This window comes from Triturus cristatus, chromosome 2_2 (assembly GCF_964204655.1).
Source record: "Triturus cristatus chromosome 2_2, aTriCri1.1, whole genome shotgun sequence".
Classification (NCBI taxonomy): domain Eukaryota; kingdom Metazoa; phylum Chordata; class Amphibia; order Caudata; family Salamandridae; genus Triturus; species Triturus cristatus.
The window spans coordinates 923,806,523-923,824,993 of record NC_140582.1 but is presented as its reverse complement, the minus strand read 5'-3'; the positions used below and the strand labels follow the sequence as shown (position 1 = coordinate 923,824,993).

Genomic DNA, 18,471 nt, shown 5'->3' with positions numbered 1-18,471 from the left:
GTTTTCAAATTGTCGATCTTCACACTGGTACCTAAAATTGTTAATGAACTGTGACGGAGTGCGCAGAAAGAATTAAGCAACAAACTGACATCGACACCCAGGCTCTCGCTTATATGCAACTCTGCTCTATCTCTTTCGGAGTGGAATGAGGCCAAAGCGGAGCCACATAGCGGCAGTTTGCGGCATGCAAGAGCAATTGCTGTGAAAATACCCAGATCCTCTGTGGCACATGGACACTCTTCTGAAGGTGAGGACTCGTTGGTTAGACTATCCACCAGAAAGAGTTTCTGAAGGTAAGCAACTTGTTGATTAGGGGCTTATCTTTGAAATGTTCTTGGCAGTGTTGTCCCACATTTCAGTACTGATCCCTAAATCTAGTTATTTTTCAAGCTTGTTTTATTTTATTGCTCCAAGAAAAGGTGCAATCTCTTACTGAAAGGAGCCATAGAACCAGTCCCCCTCAGTACCAAGGGTCAGGGGTCTATTCTCTTTACCTGCTGATCCCCCAAAAGGACGGCTCACTAAAACCTATTCCAGATCTGAGAGAGTTGAACCAATACATACTGTCATAGCACTTTCACATGGTGACCCTTCAACAGGTACTTCCTCTTTTACAGCAAGGCGATTTTATGTCTCTTCTAGACTTAAAAGACGGATACTTTCACATTCAAATTCATCTAGCTCAACGCAAATACCTCAGATTTGTGATAGATGGCAGGCATTACCAGTTCAAAGTACTTCCGTTTGGAGTCACCACTGCTCCCAGAGTATTTATCATTTGTCTAGCAGTTGTTCATCCCAGAAGACAATGTAATCATGTCCTCCCCCTACCTAGACAACTGGCTCATCAAAGCCAGCTCTTACCAGACCTGTCTCCAACACACTCAGATAACAAAATACCTACTTAATCAATTGTGCTTCACCATCAATGCACAAAAGTCTTACCTGTGTCCTGCACAGATGCAGTCTTGTCTAGGAGCTACTATTCACACTCTAAAAGCTCTAGCCTCTCACAAGATTCAGTCTTTAGTACTGATGTTTCAGCCCAATCAAACATTACCAGCCAGAGTAGTCCTACAACTGCTGGGAATTATGGCATTTGCATCGCATTCGTGCCTCTTGCAAAGCTTCACATGCGTCCTCTACAAGAATGTCTAGCAAGTGTGTGGAATCAGTCACAGGGTCGATTAACTGATCTAGTGTTGGTAAGCGGCCACGCCCATTGCTCTCTGCAGTGGTGGAACTCATTAAACGTATCATAGACCCTATTCAACAGACTGTGCTAACAGCAGACTCGTCTCTCACAGGTTGGGGTGCCCATCTTCAACATTACACAATCGAGGGTCTGTGGAGCGACAATCTCAAAAGTCTCTACATCCACTACCTGGATCTTCTATCCGTGTTCCTAGCACTCCAAGCTGTTCATGCTCACCTTCCAAGCAAAGCTGTCCTAGTCCGCACAGACAACATGACAGCAATGTACTATATACAAAAACAAGGAGGAACACAATCTCTCCAAATGTCACGCCTCTCACAAAACATTTTGAACTGGGCAATTCATCACTACATGCATCTCCTAGAAGAACACCTTGCAGAAGTAAACTATTAGATTGCCGACCTCCTCAGCAGACAAAGGCAGCAAGTTCATGAGTAGGAACTTAATCTCCAAGTTCTTCTTCCTTACGTCCAACACAGGGCATTTCCACATATTGATCTGTTTGCCACAGTACACAACGCAAAATGCCCAAACTTTGCATCCAGGTTCCCACACCCCCTATCCAAGGGCCTATGGATGAATTGGTCACGTATATTTGCCTATGCTTTTCCGCCTCTCCCACTATTTCAATTGCTGGTTCGGAAGCTCAGACAAACATCCCTTATACTGATTCTAGTAGCCCCCACATGGGCTTGTCAGTGGTTCCACATCAAAAACTACATCTCACCTCCAGTCTCCTCACTCAGTGCCATGGAGAAATCGGACATCCAAATCCCAAGGAGCTCTACCTAGCGTTTGGCTCCTGAAGTCATAGTTTGGTTATTTAAATTTACCACCACAATGTATGATTAGTTTAAAAGACGCAAGGACTACTACCAGGGCTTGCTATGCAGCAAAATGGAAAAGATTTGTTATCTACTGTAATAATAAGATCAATTCTCTAGACACTTCTATACAGAATATTGTATGTTACCTGTTGCATTTACAGCAAACAGGGTTAGCTTACACATCTATTCGTTTACAACTTGCAGCGGTAGCTGCTTATTTGCAGACAACATTTATCTCTTTTGAAAATTCCAGTAATCCAAGCTTTTATGGAAGGTTTAAAGAGAGTAATACCACTAAAGGTTCCACCTGCACCCGCGTGGAATCTTAATACTGTCCTTACAAGACTTGTGTCCACATCCCTTTGAACCCTTACATAAATGTCCTCTACAGTTCCTCTCTTGGAAAGTTGCTTTCCTCATTGCTGTCACTTCACTGAGGAGAGTTGGTGAGCTACAGGCTTTAACCCTGGAAGAACCTTTCTTTCAACCCCATAAGGATAGAGTTGTTCTTCACACCAATCCAGTATTCCTTCCCAAAGTGGTTTCTGCTTTTCATAGAAACCAATCAGTTGAGTTACCATTGTTTTTTCCTCAACCTGATTCAGTGGCATAAAGAGATCTCCACACACTAGATGTTAGAAGGGCTTTACTGTATTACAGCTATTTGATGCATTCGCGCCCCCTCACAAAGGCAGCCCCATCTCTAAATTCTGGCATTTCAAGATGGATTGTTAAATGCATTCAAATATGCTAAAGCCAAAATAACTTTATCCATACCCCTTAGAGTGCATTCTACATGCAAGATAGGGGCTACTATGGCCTTTTTAGGCAACATTTCTCTAGCGGACATAGGTAAAGCAGCTACATGGTCTACACCGCACACATTTACTAAACACTACTGTGTAAGTGTGTTAGCGCGGCAACAATCTAATGTAGGCCAAGCACTGTTTCAAACAACTACAGGTTCAATCTAGAAAAGATTCACACACGGAGGGAAAGGGGGGGAGGGGGGAAGGAGGGAGGGGGGGGAAGTCTTTCAATCCAACAGGTGAGAACAGAACCAGCTATTCCCGACATCCCCATACTCCAGGGCTTTGGATTACACAATAGATCTAAAACGTACAAGGAAAGGCAGGGTGCAGGGGGACACAAGTGCACTGATTGTTCACGGGGAGGGGGCCATACAGAGGGGGAATGATAAAGACATAACAGATCTCCCGATCACTCAAGTTGCAGACAGAAGAGGGACGGAGTCACACCCTCCTAATTTAGAGTTAACTATAGAAAACAGGGCTACTGTAAATTACCGACAACCGAATAGACAGGGGCCTCCAGAGAACAACCAGAGGGAAGCACTCCAAGTTATTAATCTCCCCCAGCCTGTACTCCATACACTGTGGTTCTAACAGGTGTGCCAGTTTACACACTTAAGCACGAAGAGACCACCGAGCAGCTAATTAACAAGGTGGCTCACTGGCTGTGCAAATTCGCGAGATTCCATAGGGAAGATGACCAGCATATTCTCATGGTCCGCAGGGTCTCATGGATAGGTAGGTCTCAAAAAGCTTATAGAGGGGATTGTTTAATTGTCACCCTTAGATACCCAGGGTTGGTGCACGGGATTCTATCAAACACAGCTAGATTTAGGGACCAACATCAAACCCATGCCATAAGGGTTCTTTTATAGACCAGTGCTAGGATCTACCGGTGTTAATGCAAGGGATAGTAACACACAAGGCACAAGCGGGAACCCTTGGGGAGGGACAATGGAGCTATCTAACGCTTTTACACCATTAGGGGATTTAAATGATTTAGACTGACTGACGGCCAGTAAGTGTGAGGATAGTCTCCCTGAAACCCCTATACCCCTATCCATGATTAGGGACTCGCGTGTATAGCCAACAGAAGTCCCACATAGGGTCCGTAGGGACCTGCACGAGACAGACCAGATGAGGTTGGGCCTAGTTGATCTTGGTAGCAAAGATAGTGGTCCCCCTGAATCAGAGGTGGACACTGGTCCCGGTCATATAAAGATCATTTCCTGGAACATAGCCGGGTTGGCAAGCAAGCTTGGGGTGCCCCAATGGCTTACATTTGTAAAGGGCGTTGATATAATATGCCTACAGGAAACTTGGGCAACGGAGAATAATTCTTTTATAGAAGGGTATAAATCCCTCTTTCGCCCGGCGGTTAAAGCAAGAGCAGGGCGGGCAATAGGGGGCTTGTTAGTGTTCGTTGCCCTGAAGTTACGCGGCAGCTGAAATGAGCTGGCGTGTGACTCCAAGAATATACAAGGGTTGTCCTTTAGATCGAAAGGACTTAGGGTCACCTTAATAAAAATTTTACAATGCCACCCAGTCAGTTGCTCAGGGCCCAAACAGTCTAGCAGAGTTAAATAGCTGGTTGGAGCATAACACAACAAATCGAAGTGCTACCTTGCAAATGATCCTAGTGGGCGACTTTAACTGGCATATGTGCCCACATCTAAAGGTGGCTAAGGGCGATTGGCTAGCATGTCCCCTTACTAAAGGTCCACATGTGGAACACACGTAAACGGGAAAGGTGCTAACAAGTATTTTATACGCTTTTGGGTTAACTCACACCATGGATATGACCACTAACAAGGTTGGTCATGTTGCACTCCCTACATATAAAGGCAGAGGGTGCCACTCGGTGATTGATTACATATTTATATCCCACACATTAGACAGTAGTATAATAAAATTCACTATTGAACATAGTGCGTTTAGTGATCACAATCCTCTGACATTAGAAATTCAGTGTCATAAGCCATCACGGGGCAGTCAGATGGAGAGAGACAGACTGAGACCTGTGGACCAGGGTAGGAGGCTTAGATGGGCCCAGGTAGACGCAGCTGAATTTAACGCCGTTTTATTTCAAAATTGGGCTAAAGACTTTAGTGAATGCTTAAACCTGGAGGTAAAAGGGGCAGATCTGATGGAGGCTTTTTTTAATAACGCAACAAGGGTTAGTAACATGTTGAAGTCAACCACATCGAGACGCATAACGGACAGTCCGCTGTGGTTTGACAGTCACTGTTCGCTGGCCCTGAGGAAACTGAAGGGGGCACTCAAGCAGAAGCCTAGGGACAGGGAATGGGTGCACGCATGTCGAGCATCCTATAAGCAAGCGGTAAAAAATCGCAAAGGCCAGTTGCAGTGTTTAGCATGGGAGGAGCTTGTGGATGCAGCCCAGTTTAAGGACTCCGCACGGTTCTGGAGGACCATCAACAGCCCTTGTTTCTCAGACCCGAATAAATCTGGGCTAAGTGCGAATATTCTCCCTGAACATTGGAGGCAGTATTTTCAAGGCCTGTATAACCATTCCATAGACACACAGGAGGAACCGCAACCAACAGTTTGTTTAGCCAGCAGTGAACCGGTCTCTTTTTCTTTAGCAGAAGTAAGGGCGGGAATAGATGGCCTTACTAGACATAAGGCTCCAGGACCAGACGGGATCCCGCCTCACCTCTATAAATGCAATCCAGAGGTATGGGAGCCCCTACTGACAAGGGTGCTAAATGCAGCAATAAGTTCCTCTATGCCATGCTCATGGTGGTCTGCAATCATTGTGCCCATTTTTAAGAAAGGGGACAGTGACAATCCGCAATATTACCGCCCAATATCTGATTGATGTATCAGCAAAGGTTTTGGGTCGGGTGATTTTAAATAGGCTGATGGACTGGGCTGAATCCACTAATATAATTACTGACGTTCAATATGGGTTCCGCCCCGGTAAATCCACGGTAGCGCAATGTTTGAGTCTTTACCTCATCACGGCCAAATATACATTAGCGAAGGAGGGGGTCTTCTATCTAGCGTTTATGGACCTCACAGCGGCATTTGACCGCGTGAACCGGAGAAAACTGTGGTCCCTGATGGCCAGTCAGGGTGTAGATATAGCTATAATTAACCTCCTGCAGTCATAATACCTCCGCCGCGGTAAGGTACACTCAGGAGGGGGATATTACAGATAAATTTGTATGCTCCAGCGGGGTCAGGCAGGGGTGCATATTGGCACCTTTCTTGTTTACGTTGTATATCAACGGGTTGGATGCCGCCCTGCGCGATATTAAGACAGACGTGCCGAGGATAGGGGAAAGAGCAGTTCCTGTTCTGCTTTATGCAGACGACGCGGTGTTACTAGCTCATACCCCCCATGGGTTGCAGTTGCTAATCGATGGCTTTGTGAGGTTTATGGAGAGTCTGGATGTGTCCCCGAACCTCACAAAATCATATGTGATGGAAATGGGGAACAACAAAGGGAAATCGTACAATTTTTCTATTGGGACACACTTACTGGGTAAAGTTCCAGCATTTTCCTATTTAGGTATAATATTCGACGGCCGATTAAACTTCAAGCATCTACTCGATAATAAAGCCCTGTCCCTGATTAAATCTACAGGTGTAATTATGAACTATGGCCAAAGACTAGGGTTTTGGACCCCGGACGTGATTTTAAAATTGCATAATTCAATCTGCTGTGCCAAGGTTTTGTACGGAAGTGAGGTCTGGGGATTTGTAAAGCTTAACAATCTACAAAGAGAGGAAAATGAATATACGAGGCGCTTGTTAAGGATACCGAGCAGCACCCCTGCCTTTATAGCGCACGAAGAACTGGGGGCCGGGTACATCTCGGATACCATAGCAGTTAAACCCCTAGCCTTCTGGTTGAAAATTTGGCTAAGTGAAGAGCTTGGACTGACTAGGATGGTGGTCCAGGATTGCCTCACGCTGGACCATGCTATGAAAATCCATTGGTTAAAATATGTGAGAGATGGTTTTCATAACTTGGGTCGCTCAGCCCTGTTTTCCGATATAGAGACTATAAGCCAGAAAGACAAGATGGACATTAAAACACTGTATTTAAAGTTTAGTCAGTCTCAACGGGAGACTACCGAATTAGGAAAGGAGTCTGTCAGAAATTATATTCTAGTGAAGTCTACCCCGACTATAGCACCTTATTTTAATCCTTCTGACCAGTTCTCATGAGAGGTTTTTAATAACTAGTTTAAGATTAAATCTGATAGACCAAATCCTGGGATCTCCAGGGGGTTTTGAGAAATGTAGAAGAGACGACCTGTCTCCACAGGATACCTCACATTTTCTTTTTATCTGCTCATATTATACTTATCCAAGGAGAAGGTTTTTAAAGACTTTACTCAGGAATACTGGCATTAAGCAGATCTGTGTTGCCTTGTTATTTCTAAAAATGTCGTCAGAAGTTCTTACCCTCCAACGTGTTGTAAATTTTTTAAGGATTGCATTTAAATTAAGAACCTCAAGAGGGATTTATAATAATTAGAATTGAGTGTGTTGTCACTTCTGATCGTTGATAATTTTTACAGTGTTTCTAGAGTTTTTAGAGCTTTTAATCTAGGAGGTGGACTATAATGTTAGTGGAGATATCGATATAGGGAAGAAATTTTGATATGTTTAATTCTGTTTTAACATTGTGAATGCTTTCATGATTTATCTCAAATCGAATAAAGAACTATAATAATAATAATAACTACAGGTTAGTCACTGCTTCGGGGCACGCTGTTGTATAATCTATGTAACGCATGTAATCTACAGCTCACATGCTTCGAACGGATAATGTTACCTACCCAATAGGCATCTCTTCTTGGCATTTAGACCTGTAGATTCACATGCGCCCACCTGCCTCCCTGGTCTCCTGTAGTTGTTGCAGTTTCTCAATTTACATACATACGCATGGACATCCAAATCTACACTTACTAACTCCATTCTCACCCTCTTGCGGGAAAACAATCTAACAAAGGAGTTGATGACCATGCGCACTATCACGAAAGGAGGAGTCACTGTACCTCATGACTGGAAAGACTTGTTCAAGAACAAAAACAACTTGCCAACATCTGGACCAAACACTAGATGACTGGAGTATGCAAAGCATGTAAATCTACAGCTCTACATGCCAAGAACAGATGCTTACTGGGAAAGTAACATTATCCTTTCCATCAACATTTGTGAGGATGTTCCATTTTTAATGCCTTCACTATTTGTGAAGTGACTGCCACAGCCCTGTGTGTGTTTGTGTGTATGTCGGTCTGTCTTTTCTCAATCAATCAATTAGGGACTTGTAAAGCGCAGCTACTCACCAGTGAGGGTCTCAAGGCACTGTTTGTGTGTGTGGTAGGGTTGTGAATTCTAACAAAAAATTACAAGAACAGTGCTTGAGGGCCCACAAGGGATTGACCTGAGAGCATTAGCAAGAGCTGAGAGCCCAACAGGCGTACCCTTGATTTCTCCCAGAAAATACTCCAAGGAATGAAGATTCAGTGAGAAAAGTTGACACAGACAACACCCCAGCTCTAGGCACTCCATACAATCACTGGAAACATGCCTTGACACCAATGTGTGTGCTCTTGAAGGATAGATTTTCGACAAAGGTAGGTACGAAGGTCGCTTTGGGAAACCTTATCTTCTTTTACAGAGGACTTAATAAGGGAAAGCAAGTAAAATTTCTTAGTCATCAGAGTGGCAGCCAGTGTCGAATCAGGTGATCAGTGCAGACATTGACTCTTTGGCTTTGGTGGCCACTCAGTATTACCACTAAATTTCCCAATGGTTGGCCTGCAAGAATGGTAGAGATACTATAGATCCCAGTACCACCATCATGAATATAGGTAGCAAGAAAGACAACCCCTTCAGTGGTCTTACTGGCAAAAACTTGTAGTCCACTGCAGCTTTTCCAAACCCCATGTCAAAGACATCTTTTTAGAAGAAAAGGCCGGCAAAAGCAGTAACATTCCTCATCTGGAAAAGCCGTATCCCAGTCAAAGCAATAAGCACCTCTCTTCCTTTCCTCTGTTAACCATTCTGGCGGGACGGAGCATATCAAAACATTTAACAAATTGGAGCCAAATATCACCAGACAGAATGGTATTTCAAATCATTAAACAAGGATATGCCATCAAATTCATATCTCTAATTCCGATGGAAGCATATGCCATCCAATTCATATCTCCACTTCCCTTGGAAGCATGGGAAGTGGAGATATGAATTGGATGGCATATCAATGTATCATAAAAGTGTATTTAAACACCAGCTGCACACATAGAGAAAGTTGATTTCGTCTGTCAAAATATATACAATAAAACCAGTTCTTTTTTCACAAAGAGGGAAAGGTATCTGTTCGAGATTTAATTTAGTACACAAACGTCTCAAGAAGGAATATCCTCCAATTCTAGACTCTCAATAAACCAACAAAGGAATACAGAAACAAACATTCCCAATGTTGGCCTTGCAGAAAATGTATCTGCTGTTGCATAAACTAAGAATCTGGCTTAGCTCGGCATGGTTTGCTTTCACACCGATTGGTATCACAAATGAGCTTAGTTCAATGCACCAGCAATTGAATGTGAAAAAACAAATTGTTGTAGCCCTAACTTTATACAAAGTTGATGTGGTGTCCGATCTTTCTAGGTTACTAACACTCCTTAAACCAATGGTTCAGGGACGCAGTGGTAAATTGAAAGCTCAATTTCCTTCTTTACAATATCATACACAAGTACTGCACTAAGAAAAGACACTTTGTTTTTAAGTGTTCGTTTTCACAGTGGCATCCTGTTGCTAAGCACATTCAGAATAACCACACAAAATATTATTAAAACCACAATGAAGCTTGTGAACAACAAACCATTTGAAGATTTCTACCATAGTGGAAATATCATAGCCTACTTCTAGGCTCCCTACTATGAGAGCACGGAGTAGCTTAACTTGAATTTAGAGTTTCCTAGGGAGAATGAACTCACTGCATACCTGTTTACAGGCAGTAGCTTGTAGTTACAAGTAGTCAGGAGAAAGTATTTCCTCGAAAGGAAAGGCAGCCATGCTGATGAGTAGGCGAAAATAGAGAAAATGGAAACTTGGCTTGCTGAAGTTGGAGTTTAGCCTTGGGGACTTTCACTGCAATGAGTGGATGTGTTTGATGGATTTTTAAGATACTCGTTATCATATCCCGGTAACAGAAATGCACAGAGAACTCTAGATTCAGTGCCTGGAACTAGAACATTACTAGTATAGAGTACTTCCTTTCCGACCAAAATCTGCATTGTAAACCTTTTTCAAATTTATGACGGTAGTTGCAGCTTTCCTCTGCAAGAGGAAAATCTACATTTACCTATACCTCAACATTTTACTCATTAAAGCAGGCTGACTGGAAGTAGTCTGTTTCGCCTAAGACTTCACCATTCACTTACTTCACCACCTCGGGCTACATGTAAACAACAAAATATCAAATACAACACCACTCCAGATTCTCAACTATCTAGGGGTGGCTTTAAACATAAAGGAAGGGGATGTGTCTTCTTCGGAAAATAGAGACTTTTTTTCTTTTTGAAGTGTCTTCTACTTCTAGAAACTCCGTCCCCTAGGAGGGCAGTGACCTATTGCATTTTCCTAGTGCCCAACAGTCTTTACATAACATCTCTTCAACAGTGCGAGGACCATCAATAAAATTCATGCAAAGGCAGTTGAGAAGACCAATTGACACTGACCTTCAAGCTAGAGAATCACTCAAATGGTGTTGTCAGACAGTCTCCTAAAAGACTTCTTTCCACCAGAACCTACTTTCTCATACCATAGTGATGGATGAATCTCTGATTGTGGTCAGATAGAAAACCACTCTATCATATAAATGTTCTTGAAACCAAAGCATTAAAAGCTTTCCTTCCTTCTATACCTACGGACAGATTGCAGATTGAAACGAACAAGACAACCTGGATGGTATTTCTGGAGGGTCAAGCAATAATGCATTGGCTTTTTGCAAGACAGTTGTCCATTCAACCTTTACACCTTCCAGATCTTCAGAATTGCCACAAAATCACAAGTAGGATCCAAACAATCATGTCTTGCAAGATATTTTCCAAGACTAGGGTTTTCCATGAATACATATTGTTGCTACTAAAATACTGGGCAAGCTTTGAATCAAGTGTATATTGGGCCAGGAAATGTGCGGTTTTTAATCACTCCCTCCGTCTGCACCCAGTCTCTATGGTTTCGACAGTACTCATGAAGCTGAAGCACTTCAGTGCCCTAATGATCTCATAGCTCCAGAATGGCTGAAACTGCTGTGGTTTCCAAAACTTCTACATCTAGTGATAAAACCACAGAAAGATCTGCTGTGCTGCCCCTATCTACTATCGGAGATGCAGATATAGATGCATCAACACAACTTACAATCTTTGAATTTACCTGTTGTCTTACACTATGGTTATCTATGTTAACCTCAAGAATTGATGCACATACTTAAAGAAGCCAAACATCCTTCCACTAGAACGTTCTATAATTTTAAATGTAGTAGATTTGTGATGCGGCATTTACAAAATAAACACAATCTAATTCCTTGTCCAGAATATGTAAGCTGCTACACTTGGCTAAACTAAAGCTACAGAACTCTTCAATTAAACTTCATCTAGCTGTCATTACAGCCTACAGAAAGGGCCCAAATCGGGCCCTTCTTGACTATTTGTTATTAATGACCTTTTGGAAGTATTGAAGATATTTCCGCAAATGGAAGCTTTCTCCCCCGGGGGAACTGAATCTGGTTCTTTCTAAATTATTGGCTCCCCTTTTGAGCCTATGATTAAGGCCTTGTTGCAGCATCCAACTTGAAAAGTGGCTTCTTGAAAGAGATTACATCTGCTAGAAGGGTCAGTGATGCTATCTGCGATTGAGCCTCATACAGTTTTACATCAAAATATAGAGATGTACTTGGAACCTAAAGTACCCAAATTTACCTAAGGTATTTTCGGACAGTTTCTTATAGAAAAGTCACTCTATTATTTGGATATTAGAAGAGCCTAGAAATTCTATTTAGAACAAAGTATATGAGGAATAGTAATCTACTTTTTGTTAATTATGGACCCCTCCTTACTGGAATGGTGTTTGCTAAACAATACATGAAACTATCCATCTAGAAATGTTTTATCAACAAGACAACAGTCCTTTTCCGGATAAACCAAGAGTTCATTCCACAAGGGGAAGGTGGCTACTGCTGTTCGGTTGAGAAATATTCATTTATTGGATGCATGTAAATCGGTCTCATGGAAACCAATCCATACTTTCACAAAAAATTATTGTTCGGATAAAGACACCAAAGTTGATAATTATAGTTGGTCAATTAGTTTTGAACAACCTTTTTGCCTGACTCTGTCTTTAATGTTAATAAAGTTGTACTAGCTAGATCTTTTAGTTATTGAAATTTTCTTTGAGGGATAAAATTGCTAATCTCATCTACATTTGACTATCAGTGAGGAGCCTGTGATGTAGAAGAAAATGTTACTTGCAATCCTGGTTCTACATCGTAGGAATCTTCACTGAAGTCTTTTACAAAACTCTTGCCACCCCGAATGTTGATAATGTCTCTTTCAAAGGTCTTATTATACTTATTATAAAGTTTTGCAAAAGAACCAAAGATGTGAGGCAAACTGCCAGTAGAAAGGTGGGTGGGAGATAATAGCATGCACCTTTTCTTTCATTTTTTCTCTCTACTCTAAAGTGGATGTTTAAGTTTTCATATTTTGAGAAACTACATTTCTCAGCTACACAATGGACTGTTTGTTTTAAAATGCATTACATTTTCAGTAAATGCGATCTGCTCTTTTATGTGGAGGTGGCATGTACATTTAACTTAATTGAAAATGTCCACCTCAATTGAAAGAAGTTTTGACAGAAGTGTTCCAGGGTTCCCCCACTGGCAGGAACTATTCTACATTTTTTACCTCGGCGAGGATTTCTATGATGCAGAACTAGCATTACAAGTACATAACCTGTTCTTTCACATCATCTCTCACAATTAGAATGGGGGTTGGGAGCACACTGCCTCACATCCCTGCACAGTTCACCCCTTTGCATCCTGGTAAATGCAGAACACAGTTCATGCTTACTTCAAAATTAGCTGGAGTTTTTCACCAAGGTTGGTGCAGACATTGCTGTAGATTACTAGACACGCGTTTCTGGGTTGAGCCCTTCATCAGTAGAGAGCAGCAGTATTAGAGAGCAAAGAAAAGTGCTCTGGGGTTGCTGGAAATGCTGCCAAGTTCCTCTTAGGTCATAGTACCACTCACAGGCACACAGGTGCATCTCCAAAGCTTGTCAGATTGCTGCCTCAAGGGAGCCTTTTAAACAGAATGGGGGTTGGGAGCACCTCCTCACATCCCAGCACAGTTCGCCCCTTTGCATCCAGGTAAATGCAGTACATAGTCATTGAGCTGACGAGTCTTTGGTGCTGCACCTGAGCAACAGTGAGAGGTACTGAGACCTGAAGGGATTATGACAGCCTTCTCAAGCAACCCCTGATTAAATTTGTTTTTATCTCTGCTGACGACGGATGATATCCAGAAACCAGTGTCTAGAGATTTACAGCACTAACCTGCACCAACTTTGGAGAAATACTCCAGTAAATATTCAGGTAAGCATTTAACATGAATTGCATTTACCATAATGCTAAGTGGTGAACTGTGCTGGGAGGTGAAGCGGTGTGCTCCCAACCCCCTTCGTCTCTCACAAACAAGTTGGATGCCAGTTGAGAAATTGGTCAATTTCAAAGAGCTCGGTATATACCACAAAAGTGTCTAGTTATGGGTCAAGTCCAAATTTTATTTGAGATTTGATCACTATTTCTCTATCTGCTCTTAATTTACCCTCAACTACAGCCTTCTTACAGAGTCTTCCTGAGATCTGTAAGCTTAAATGAGGCGCACGCTCCTTTTCCTACTTTGTGATTGTGCTGTGTAATTCTTTCCACTCCTATTTACACCTCACAGGCAATCATTTAGCATTCAGAAAAATGCTTAAAACTCAACCGCTTGTGTATGGTTTTTTACACTACAGCAGTTGTCACTGCCAAGACATCTTATTAGTAATCCCACTCTCAAAAATGCAATAACATAACATTATCATATTTCAGCTTGACTTGAAGCAGCTGGCCAACCATAAAAACATGTTCATTCCAAATTGACCAACACAGACATTTCTCATGGGCATTGAAGTAGGAATTGTTACATAAAATAGAGATGGCAGTATTTGGGGGTTAGGAGGGGGATTTACACCCTACTTTAGATGTGTTTGATTCTTACTGATTCCACAAGGTAAGTTCTGGGTTTCCATCTGTCTGCAGTAAACATAATTCTCAAAGCCAAGCCACCAGAATAATCTGATTCTATATCTCCCAAATTGCGGGTCTCTCATCCACAGGAATGTAACCACTGTCCTAAACTAAAAAGGATAAATGATCTATGGTATAACTTAATGCCCAGAAATCAAACCCATTTCTAGGGATGTAGGGCTTTTCAACTTTGTATTGGACATCTGTTACCTTTGAGACCTCTTGCAAAACTCAAAATACATTTTCCCAATATTCATATGCAACATTTGTTGCATACCGCATCAAGTCAAACCCTCTATGAGATTTGTTGCAGGATAAACAACACAAACTTAAAACATATGGAATGTAAAATAACTAGGCTTTTGTTACTGAATGTTTCAGTTCTTTTAAAGACACTCATGTAAGGATCGTATCTCCTCCTGCTTGATTCTTGCTACTCAAGCAGCCTTCAAGAAACTTGAAATCCAGAAAAAAATAGACCAACAAGAATTACATTTCCAAAAAGCTTTCAAAGGTCATTGAAACGATCCACAAATCACAGGCCTTAGTCCACTGTAAATATCCCTCCTTGCAACTCTGCGCCGCTCTGTAATCTAAAAGATCAATCCACTCCTGGTTCTTTAGTGTCAAATAAAACACAAGGTATAACCAACACCGCTAGTGATATCAAGCAATTTTACATTTCAATTGACAATACATGAATCCAGCCCACACATCTGGATTTTTTAGTTGTCTTGTGGAGGTGGGACATGGGTATGATCTGAATTACATAATGGAGTCACCATATTGAAATGTCAGATAAGCTAAAGAACTTAGTATAAAAACCTTAGCTTTAACGTTTCCGTCAGGTTTTTTTGTTCCAAGTGGTGAAAGAAGTCATCTAATGGGGAAAAACAGAACAGATGTTTGGAGAAAAGCAGAAACAATAGGATGATTTGAAGAAGATCCATAATGTGTAATTAATTTGAAAATTGTATACTTGTTTGGAAGAGAGTACAGATTTTAAAGTATCCAGAACTGTATGAAACATTGAATTATTCTACTTGCTTGCTCACCCCATTAAAACAATTGCATAATCAATGCAGCAAAAATACAAATATGCATTCTTCAGGTGACAACTTTTTCTTCTTTCTTTTTAAGTCACTTTTAGAAAAACTGTCTGTTGTTGAAAAACCCTAAACAGCAAGTAGGGTCTTTGTATGAATTTTATGTGTAGGTTGCACTGATATCCTTATAGGTTAATCCTGCGTAATTCCTCTTCCTGTATAAAATACTGCGTAATTCTCACCTCCACAGCTCTTATACCTCTTCCAGGTCTCTTCCTAGTTCCAGACCATTTTCTCCCTTCCTCAAGAAACTGCTCAGCTCTTACTTCTGTAAACTGTTTACCAATGCATATAGCAATAAAAAGCTCCCTTCCCGATCTCCAAACCATGGAACCTTTGTGAATCCTGATGCCTTACTATTTTCTATTCTGATACTGTTCTTTCGGTAGCTGGGGGAGAAGCATGTGGTTTGCCTTGCTGCCATACTCTTTGAATAATTAAGTGTATTAATGTGATTATTTTTTTTTAACTCTCCTTTACTATTTCAACTTTGTGGTCTACAATATAAATTGCTCACGTCTTATTTGGAATGTGTTTAGCATATAGAAAAACTGAAACAAACATTTTAAATGTATTCATAAAACCTAAATGCAGTCCATGCCTTCTTTTTTTTCTTTAACAGATTTTGAATCTCACCCAGGCGCTGAAAGATGCAAAAAGCCCTATTCAGCTGGTCCAAATGCCCAGAGTAGTTGTAGAGCGAAGCCAAAGTGGAAGTCAGGGACGTATTGTTCATCTGAGTAATGCTTTCACCCAGACTGTTCATTGCAGAAAACCTTTCTTTTCTTCGTGGTAGTAAAGAAAGCACACAAGGCAAAAAAATCACTGTACATACATAAAAGAAATGTATTTTGTCATGACTTTTCTTCAATTTAATTTTGTATAAATAACTTGCAATAACCTGCGATAAGGTGAGCTAGGTTTCAACTGCCAAAACCTCAAATCTTTTGATGTTTTAAGAGTCGCATCTTGAATGTATTAAAAGTTTACATTTTGTGTCCAAAAATCGTGAAAACGGTGGGGAATACGGGGAGATTCTTTGTTTAAAATGTATTTTTATATGATAAATTGAATTGTTTATTTTATTGTTGGTAATGTTAATTAAACAAAGTGTATGGTTTACAAATCAATGCTGGAAAGATAATTACTTTTGGATTGAACTGTATGCTAGTAGAATGTCTCTATGGCATTCCTTGTTAATGTGTGCTATAAAACGATAATTTTTTTCAGAATATTGTCTTAATGAAGGAAATCTTGAAATGACACAATTGTCTTGAAGGTAAATATGGTTTCACAAAGCCACTAGCTATAGCTAGCAGCTCATTTTTTGATAGTAAATGGAACACTTGAAAATATGTATGTAGTTCAAGATGTTAAGATTTAGATTACACATTCAGCTTTTGTACTGGGGACCAAAAATGTAGCTTAGTCTATTTAAGCATTAAATTATTCTTTTATAGATAATTACTTTCCAATTAATTTGTTATCTAGTTTTCTTCATGGTAATGAAATGTGTTTAAAGGGAATTATGTCTTTGTAGTTGCTCCGCTGTTCTTGCCTTTTTCAGAAAATAATTTGAAAATGGTTGACTATAAACTAAGTTATCATCACTCCAAATGCACCCTAGGATGGTGAGACTGAATTGCCTTTTGATTTATGTTTGGAATGTGGGCGTATAGGTTTTAGAATACCTAACTTCCTTCTATTGACTGTAGATTTTGTGGTTTACTGCTGTTTATTTTGTGAACTACCTCAAAGAGGCATTTCCAAGGTGCTGAGGTATTTTCAAGGTGCTGATGCCTCAGATTTCTTGCTGTATTCTTCACAAATTGTTGATACAGATGCCTAGAAATGGAGATCAACCGTTCTGAGGATCAGCAAATCCCAATGCATACCACACAGCTTTGAAATAATTTATGCTTTTGATTTCAGCATTATTTGCACGGGGAATGTGTAGTGCCTATAGTAACTTTTTATGAAAAATATATATACATCTATAACTAAGTCCTGTTGGCTCGGATACTGCATGTTCATTTTGTTCCACCGTTCAATGTTAAGAGTTGTATTTTCCAATGCGTGCTTATGGAAGAAGAGTCTAAATGCATTATAATCTCAAACCAAGCTAAAATGTATTTGGAAAGAGGGTGTGGACGTGCTAAGGAATAAATGAGAAATACGGTGTACGTTGCTGTTCCTTCTTAGATTAATCTCTGAGAGGACTAGTATTTGTGACACATCCTTTTGCCCCCTTTAGCACGTCAATATTTCACATCTTACTGAAATGGTCCCAATTCTTTGTCATAAAAGGTGTAACTTCATTTGGTGTTACAGCAGTTTTGTTATTTTTAAGTGACGTTCTCCTACAAAAGTCCCCATAAGTCAAGTTTCTATCAATTGTTTACACACTTACACATACTGCTTCAAAATTGAACGTTACTCCTTCTATACGTTGATTGGCTTATTAATGAAAATGTTTGCGCACTTGTGCTTTATTTAGGAGGAGCCAGTTAGCTTGTAGTTCTGTGAAGGTCTTTCAATGTAAACAATCCCTTAACTTGCCGTGTGATCCTTGAAAAAAGGTTTGGGTTACTGAGCATTGAAGAAAAAAAAAAGACCAGTTTAAAAAATGCGATTAAGCCTGTCCGTCTTTCAGGCTAAAATTTGTTAACTGTTGAAACTGTAGGCATCATTTAATGTTCATAGTTTGGGGTTGGTATAAGTAGCCAATGTTTTGAAATACAAAGTATTTAAGCCTTAATGGACAAATCGTCTTATGCTCCCATTCAGAAATGCGGAAAAAACAATCGCCTTTTTAATGTGTTTGGATTCAAGTTAAAAATAAAACATGCAATTGAGTATTTGATGTACAAAATAAACCTAAAATTGTCTACATTGTTCTTTACTTGACTTATTCATAAATTCATGTGCTATTTCACTTAAAGTAGTCTGGTTGTCGAAGCATGTTCAGGCTTGGTACTCCTAAGGGTTTGTGCAGATTTGACATGTTACTCATTTGGTATATGGAATATGGATTTAAAAACAAAAATATATTGTATTTTTGTTTTTAATTGTGTTTATTGGTTTCAATATTAATAGGTCACTTACAATTATGAATGATATCAGGTACGTCTAATGATGCATAGAAATCATCAGGGAAAGGTTTCCTTTACAA

At 40.5% G+C, this 18,471-nt stretch overlaps 1 protein-coding gene across 1 annotated transcript in view; it reads left to right on the top strand.

Annotated features, from left to right (window-relative positions):
• Nucleotides 1–18,189, top strand: part of PI4K2B (phosphatidylinositol 4-kinase type 2 beta) — a 337,341-nt gene extending 319,152 nt beyond the window's left edge. Inside the window, exon 10 of the mRNA XM_085642320.1 lies at nt 15,922–18,189. Within this exon, the coding sequence (XP_085498446.1) occupies nt 15,922–16,095 (174 nt within the window). The 3' untranslated portion in view covers nt 16,096–18,189. The remainder of the gene's footprint in view (nt 1–15,921) is intronic.
• The last annotated feature ends 282 nt before the right edge of the window (nt 18,190–18,471 follow it).